The sequence below is a fragment of the Acanthopagrus latus genome, chromosome 20 (assembly GCF_904848185.1).
Source record: "Acanthopagrus latus isolate v.2019 chromosome 20, fAcaLat1.1, whole genome shotgun sequence".
Classification (NCBI taxonomy): domain Eukaryota; kingdom Metazoa; phylum Chordata; class Actinopteri; order Spariformes; family Sparidae; genus Acanthopagrus; species Acanthopagrus latus.
Genome location: NC_051058.1, coordinates 2,429,912 through 2,437,971, shown reverse-complemented (window position 1 = coordinate 2,437,971; position 8,060 = coordinate 2,429,912). Strand labels below are relative to the sequence as shown.

The 8,060-nt window shown below is 44.6% G+C and overlaps 2 protein-coding genes across 2 annotated transcripts in view; one reads left to right on the top strand and one right to left on the bottom strand.

Moving 5' to 3' along the window:
• Positions 1–227: 227 nt before the first annotated feature.
• adprm (ADP-ribose/CDP-alcohol diphosphatase, manganese-dependent) lies at positions 228–6,928 on the bottom strand. The gene is made up of 3 exons (XM_037080539.1): positions 6,150–6,928; positions 3,614–3,736; positions 228–1,905 (listed from the first exon to the last, which is right to left on the bottom strand). Exons 1-3 carry the CDS (start codon positions 6,721–6,723, stop codon positions 1,580–1,582), a joined length of 1,023 nt encoding a protein of 340 aa, XP_036936434.1. The 5' UTR covers positions 6,724–6,928; the 3' UTR covers positions 228–1,579.
• The window catches only part of LOC119009358 (myosin heavy chain, fast skeletal muscle-like), a 31,717-nt gene continuing 28,893 nt past the window's right edge, over positions 5,237–8,060 (top strand). The window contains exon 1 of the mRNA XM_037080509.1: positions 5,237–5,520. Within this exon, the coding sequence (XP_036936404.1) occupies positions 5,449–5,520 (72 nt within the window). The 5' untranslated portion in view covers positions 5,237–5,448. The remainder of the gene's footprint in view (positions 5,521–8,060) is intronic.

Sequence of the window (8,060 nt, the reverse complement as noted above, 5' to 3'; positions counted from 1 at the left end):
TTGTAATCGTCAAGTAAATACCCCAGTGTTAATGTGTCAGCACTGTGTAAGGGTTAAAGTTGGGGTTGATAATCCATCCTTGAGTAACACTGAAAATCTCTGAAAAACTTACTTGAACTTTCCTTTGCTTTATTTCACACAAACCCCTAGTATCTCCCACTTTCCCATATAACCTGAATGCAGCATGAGATGCCAGCTATGGGAGCGTGACATAGTTGTGCAACTACTGCTGTTATAAAGATGTTTATTCCTCATATTGTTTTACATTGTTCATCATACACTCATCTTCAGCTGATCTTATCACCTGGAAACGGGTCAGTACATCGGTTACACTTCCACTGTTGTCATCAAATATCTTACTATATTGCACAACACATCGTTCAGAAAACATGTGCATCAGAGAATCAGTTTATGTGCAATGTGCAACATGCAATAAAGGCACCAACTGCAATAAAAATCCCTTGATTCTTAAAATATGTGCATTTAAATATACAAATTATATGATTTGTCCCCAGATTAAAACACAAACAATAAGTATAAGATGTATTTCACACAAAAAAAAAACAACCCAAAACAGAAAAAAAGTAATTTAAGTGCAGTAGAATATTGGAGGTACTGCATTTGTTCTTCTGAGGTAAGTGGACTTGCATCTAAAAACACAGACCAGACTGTATGCAAGTGTGTTTGTAATAACTTTCTGCACTTCACCTTTTACAAAATGTACACCGTGGCATTTAAAGCAACAGTAGCCAACTATTTTTGTCTTAAAACAAAGCCACAAAATAACTTTAACGTTAAAGTGACACACAACGCTAACTGTCACTGACTTTGGTGAAACTGGAACATATGTTACGGATCACATATTATACGCTTTTCCCCTCTGATGTCCTCCGGCACCGTCACAGCAACAGAACCAGGCTGAGCAGCCTCTACAGACATCGAGACAGAGGTAAAGAGGCTGAAGAGGACGTCATCAGAGAAAACTAACAGTTGACACTGACTGATCAAGAGGCCAGGCAGGAGATCAAGAAAAAGAGACAGCGACCGAGTGAGAGGACACCTCAGCCAGTAGCATGTGACAGCCAGGTGTTACTGTCTCTGGTTACAGGTTACATTAGCTTGGAGTGCGTAACAGTTCTGATCTGTGTGCAAACTTTGACTGCTCAAGATTTAACGTTCGTTATTGTGCCGCGTTTAGTTTGTAACTAGCACATGTTACATTATAAAATAGTTAACTGTTTTGTAACTGTTTGTTGAAGAAACCTGGGACAGTTGTACTCAGAAATGGTAGGGGCGGGGTGCCAAATCACACAATAAACTACTACATAATGTTGTTTTAAATCTCAATAAAATAATCTAAAGTTAAACTATATCCATTGCTTGAGGGCTTCCATTATCATCATTTCATTTCTCTCTAATTTGTAAATGTTAGCCCTCTGCTATGGGACAGGAGATAAAAGCATTTATATTTTTAAGTGACTCCTTCAGTTCCCTGACTTTTCTTTGATAATGTCACAGACATCGTCTACATTTCCCAAGATTTTACAAGATTTTCCAAAAACCTTGATTACAGTATGGGTCATTTTGCCCCGTGATCTGCATCACTTTGGTGCCCTGGAAAGAGAAGCACTCGATCTCTGATCCTGCCATTCCCTTTCAGCACCATCCTGTTCTCGTACACGGAGACCGTGCCAAAGGCATTGTCATCAGGCGGAGTCTCAATCACCCCCTCCAATGTCAAGTGGTGCACCCCCGTGTTTATATCCTGATGGTATCCACCATCGTGGTCGTGTCCTGCCATGAAACACACCACACTGCTGTGGGACCGGATGATGGCCAGGAGCTCGTCGTAGTTCCAGGCAAGGCAGATGAGGCCTGTGGAGTAGGGGTGTACAGGGAGGTGACCTGGAAGAGTAGAAAAAACATGTCTGGTATCAGGTGTAGCAGCACCGGATTTAACGATCTGAGAATGACACTCAATAATCAACCATCTTTCTTCCCAATCGCGATTTATATAACAGTTTGCCGACATTACAGCGTTGCTTTGATTTTCCACTTTAATGCGTGTACACTGGCTCGCCTCTCCTTCCTGTCTCTCTCTCTACCAGCAAAATCATCTGCTTTGTTTGTCAGAATTAAGTTTTATAAAGCAAAAAACACAGCTTGTATTTTGTGTGTTTTTTTTCCCCCCAACTGTGATTCCACTATCATAACAGCAGGTTATGTAGTCTATTAAATGCTTTGATGGGTTGTCAAATATACCTGAGTGGCATTGATGTACTTGTACTTGCTCACCCAAGTAAAACATATGTGTGGGAAACACTGATGTACACAATGTTAGACTTCTACTGGAACCCAGCGGCTATCGTCCGAGGACAATACTGTCTCAAAGGACAGCAGTGAATATTTCAGTCTTCCAGTGCAGCCAGTAGATATCAGGACATCACATTACCAGGTCAGTTCTTCTTCCGTGAACTGGTATGTTTTAGTCTCATTAGCAACTTCAGACAGGAGAATGGACGTGAGACGACATTTTGGCTTTTTTTAAGCAATCAAGATTTGCAAGTTATCAAATTATAGCTGTTACGTTTGGGGCTCGAGACTTATGCCGTCCTGTCAGTGTGGGACAATAGAAAACGTGTTTTCTCCGTGATGCATCGCGGGTTGAAAGGCAGTTTTGTACGTGTACTGTATCACTTTCTCTACACTGCTCAGCCAGTGCAGTAACAGTTGCTGTCTAACTACTCGTGCAAAGAGAGCAAGAAGCAGAAAGACATGGTGGACTCGATCCATGGTTAATGCATGGACTGTTTACTTGTATGCCACCACAGCCAGCTCAGACTTGTTTGGTCAATACCACTTGGACTATGAACAGAGGCCATAATCAAGATGTCGCCACTTGTGTTCAAATGCACACACAGAGATGCAGAGATGACATAAACTGCAACTGTTACTCTGGCTCCACGAGGCCTCCTAGCTAGTTAGACTCGCCTCGTAAACTGCAGGATGACGCGTAAAAGAAATCAACAGAGTTCAAAAGGAGCAATTAACCATCAAAATTAAGGTCAAGGTGTATTCTCACTGGTTTACGCTGTGAAATGAATCATCTTGTACAATTCATTTTAATAAACATTAGTATTCAAGTTATTTTACACAGCAAACAGATGTCTGATACTTTATCACACACTCTCCCACACACACACACACACACACACACACACACACACAATGACACAACAGTAAAAGCGCTGCTGATTCCTTCAGAGAGAAGAGATAGTGGTTTTGGCTGTCAGGCTGTCGGCTCTTACATCAAAGTCACAGGACAGTTATCACATAAGAAAGACAATGTGTCGGAGCAGGTGTATCACTTAAGTGCACTCAGGGCTCACTGGTTGAAAGGAGCAGGCTGAACTCCCTGCAGTAGGTTGGATCGCGCCGCCACACCTGGCTCCACAGCAGCTAGGCTGAAATGTCACTCTACAACTGCCTGAAAGCAGCATACACTGCAAATCCTCACATGGCTTACTTACTTACTGTACATACTGTATCTCAACTTGAAAGATGTCAGAAGCCAAAGACAACTGGACGAAATCACACCCCGGGTTTCACTTACTGACGATTGTGACCTTCTCCTGCTTCTCGTCGGCCGAGGACAGAACAGAATCCAGCCAGTCCAGCTGGTCCTTGCTGAACCCGCCGTTGAACATGGTGAACCTGCGAAGCACGCCCACTGTGTCTGAAACGCACAACATGAAAATCCACTCTTGATCACCTTGGGGTCTGTGAAATGGCACAAGCGTAATAAAAAATGGATACAAATTAACTTATTGAATGATCGAAACTAAGGTTACTCCTGACCACAACTGCTGCTAACTGACGGTGTGCCTTTGAGCAAGGCGCTTCAGATGAACATGCCCCAGCAGGGCTGACGGTGACACACTGACATGTCCTTCACACATGTTTCTATATATCAGCAGACATGCTTAGTGGACTTTGTTGTAATCGTATTACTTCAGTAAACAGCAGACTGTATTATATACATTTCTCTGCTCGAATGTTAAAACTATTAACAAATGCCTTACTATAATATAAAGTACAAGAACACCAGTGACGTGCAGTCAGGTGAGGCAGGGTAGGCAGTGCCTCACCTAGACCAATGAGAAAAAAGAACGAAATAATTTTTTTTTTAATAATTTTTTTAACCCTAATTTTTTTTTTATTGTGTTTTGATTGTTGATTTTTTGCTTTAAAAATGAAAAATAAAAAGGTATAATGTGTTGTTTTAACGATATAAGGAATGCCCATAAAGAAAAGCGCGCTTTCCAGGCTTGCCTGAAGTGAACACAGGGGACGGAGGCAGACTCTGCCTCTGCCTCTCTGTGCCGTGTGAAATGAACGCAAACGGTTTAGGAGGTTTGCGCATGCGTAGTCTGTTCTCACACTGTCTCTAATGGGCATCCCTGAGGCACAGTGCTTCTCTGCTTCTGTGGGTTTCGTGGGTTTCGCGGGTCACCCCCCTCCTCCCCCCCAAGGTTTCGCGCTGCTGTTGTGGCGCGCAGTGATTTGATTTCTGCTGCTAGCTATGGAGATTACTTCGCTAAAAAAAATGTCTAGTCTGACATTTGTGGAAAAAAAAAAATAATATTAACCGGGAGACCAACACCTGACCTGGAGAATTTAACGCAAAGGAAGGGACAGAAAATTGTGAGGACTTTTCAGACAGAATGGTACAAAAAGAAAGAGTGGTTGTGTGGATGCAGCCAAGCTAGCAGGCTGTTCTGCTTTCCCTGTCTACTGTTCTCGGTGGGAAGTGAGAGCGTGTGGGTGAAGGAGGGTTATGGTGACCTGCTACTGTCTACTGTTCTCGGTGGGAAGTGAGAGCGTGTGGGTGAAGGAGGGTTATGGTGACCTGCTAATTTTGACACTGATAAACTCAATAGCTTGTCAAAATACGCAAGATTCTTTGATCAAGTTCGATTACAGTCTGATTTGGTGGGATTATATTGCTCACAACTGGTCCAGGGAATGTCACCTGCACAGCTGCTCTCATTCTTAAAGACAATGACCTCCAGGAGACTGTACCAGAGGCCACAAAGTTATTAAAGCTGGTCTTAACGATACCTGCTACAACGGCATCCGTGGAGAGGACGTTTTCAGCTTTAAAGCGCATCAAGACGTATAACCGTAATAGGATGCACCAGGATAGACTTTCAGCATTGGCGCTGATTTCCAATGACCTCCAGGAGACTGTACCAGAGGCCACAAAGTTATTAAAGCTGGTCTTAACGATACCTGCTACAACGGCATCCGTGGAGAGGACGTTTTCAGCTTTAAAGCGCATCAAGACGTATAACCGTAATAGGATGCACCAGGATAGACTTTCAGCATTGGCGCTGATTTCCATTGAAAAGGAGAGACTCATGACATTACAGAACGCTGCAAACAAGGATGACTTCTACAACAAAGTCATCAACAAGTTCGTGCAGAGGGACAGGCGCATGGACTTCATCTACAAATAAAGTAAGCCCCCCCTCACACAGACACACACGCTGTATGGTGCGCCGACACCAAACTCTCTTTTTCTCAGTCCGTACCACGGACAGCGCCGCAGTCTCTCTCTCTCTCTCTCTCTCTCTCTCTCTCTCTCTCTCTCTCTCTCTCTCTCTCTCTGTGGTAATAATAATATTAACGTTGTGAGTGACGTTTTGATTTTTAGTTGTAATGTTATGTGACCAAGAGCGGACGGTGATGTTGTTGCTTTGTTAATATAGTGTATCGGAGCTGTAAGTCCTGTATTGAGATACAGGTGTTTTTGTGCGTTTGTCTTTGGATGATGTAAATCCTGTAGAAATACAGGTGAATGTATGTCTCTGAAATTAATTGGCAGTAATTGTGTGCGTGCTATAATCCGCCGACGTAAATAACTACAGTTTTGACAGCGGCAACTTAATTGGCTTTGCAGTTTTAATACTGAGCTCTACCTAGTATATATTTTTGTATGCACTATGCGATTTAAGGTCTTGCTGCCTACCCAGCCGTGGACCTCACCGCACGTTACTGAAGAACACTATATCTATTTGTATTGTTAGTAAAGTAGTATTTGTCTAGGTATTAGAATAAAGTTCTCTCTACTCGGCAGGTGAGCACACCTGGGGGACAGTTGAGGTCCTCGTTGTTGTTGTACTGCCGGATCGTGCTCAGGGCCTCCTGGTACTCCACGCTGGACTCCTCTCTGCCCAGCAGGCTCACGTCATAGGCGTCCAGCACGACGAACGTGAAGCCGGGGCACGGGCTGAAGTGGTAGGCGTAGATGTCCCCGGCAGCCCGGCCTCCACTCGGGCTGCCGTCCGTGCTCGGCGCGCTGTTGAGCTCGGACCGCAGCAGCGCGCTCCTGCTGAAGTTGTAGAACTCGTGGTTGCCCCACACATGGTGCACCTCCACCGGGCCGCGGCTCAGCTCGCCCAGCACGGCGTCCAGCGCTCGGTCGGAGGCGCCGCGGCCCTTGTTGAAGCCGTCGATAACGTCTCCCAGCTGGAGGATGAACTTGGGTCTGACGGCCGACTCTGACCAACTTTCCTGGGCGTTCCTCAGCAGCTGGAGGCTGCTCCGGTAGTACCGCCTCCTCGTCCGGCTGTAGTTGTATCCGTCGTCGAGGTCCGCGTACTGAATGTCAGCGATCACTCCGAAGGTAAACAGCGGCGTTTGCTCGGAACAGTCGTCCATCCTCGGAGGTGTTGTCCTGGGGGGAACAGGGGTGTGACGGTGCGGACTGTGGCTGCGGAGGGAGCTGACCGCACAGGAAACGCTCAGCAGGAACCGGTGTCCTCTGACATATTGAAGCACGGCCAGGCTGCGCGATGCTGGGCACAGTTTCCTCTATCGTCCACCGCGATGACAGCACACACACCGACGCTGCGCCTGCTCACTGACGACTGAGGCACAATAAAAGCGGGGACTTCCGCCTGTGTCCTTCAAAATAAATGCTGCCAGACAGACAGGTTCAACAGAAGCGTATCTGCATGAGGTTTAACTGCATTCTAGAAACTAATTCTAGAAATTCTGAACACAACACTGTGTAGTTTTGGATGAACATGATGTTCTCAGAGGAAAGTACGGTCCCAGAAAGCAGTTTGAGAGAGATTTGGCAGGGTCCGCCACATATAAACAAAGTAAAACAGTGTAAATTGCGTTGTCCAATTAGTTTATTCAGTCAGATAGTTTGATTATTTAGTTTGTTCAGGCAGAAATAATCAGTCAGAACCACAAACTGCACCTTTATATTTCTGTGGCTGAAAGCTTCTAATGACCATGTGGGCTTGAGGAATAAAGGTTTTTTTCATGTACTGAGGCCTGGTCCACATATACATGTGTATTTTTGTAAACAGGGTGTTGGAACTATCTGTTTGCTGTTGGTTTTGCTTATTATTTTTGTGAATAACAAGTCACATGTTTTGTTTGAGTAGTCTAGATGTTTGCTTATTTAGATTGCAGTTTGATAGCTTTTTCTTATACGTTTACTCTAATGATTTCCTTCTTTAGCGTGTTCACTTTTGTCCAGTTAGTATTGTGTTTTGTTTTTGTTTCATTCAACACTGTGGGAACCCGAGGTTGAATAGGCTGAAGGATAGGTGTAGGACCATGATGCACCTGAGTGGGCCTCTGTGTTTTTTTTTTTTTTTTTAGCAGAGCAGGAGAGGCACGCAGGAGCCCTTTGTTTTTTGTCCGCTTGCTTGTTTCTACCAAAGGAACATTGAATGGACACTGGAATTCTTTTGCCTGCACACATTACAAGCCCACGGTGCAGCAGTGGTTACTTGATTAGTATCTGGAAGTTTGACTGAAATAATTCAACAAATGGCCGCTAAACAGTGTTCAGCACAGCCTCCCAGATAGTCTTTGAGACAGGTCTGTGTTTTTTGATTGGCTGAGCTCCCTGCAGGCTGTCCAAGTTGTTTCACTTGCAGGCTTTGCCAGTGTTGAGGAGAGGAGGTCACACTGTTCGAGGATGTCGGGCAAAAGAAATGTGGAAGACATTTGAAGCTATTTCACCAAACAAAGTG

What these genes read in the sequence shown, in the direction of transcription:
- adprm (XM_037080539.1), bottom strand. Translation starts at nt 6,723, where the DNA reads ATGGACGACTGTTCCGAGCAAACGCCGCTGTTTACCTTCGGAGTGATC. An exon ending in GGACCTCAACTGTCCCCCAG is followed by an intron (nt 3,737 to 6,149) that starts GTGTGCTCACCT and finishes TGTGCGTTTCAG; the next exon opens with ACACAGTGGGCGTGCTTCGC. An exon ending in GGAGAAGGTCACAATCGTCA is followed by an intron (nt 1,906 to 3,613) that starts GTAAGTGAAACC and finishes CTACTCTTCCAG; the next exon opens with GTCACCTCCCTGTACACCCC.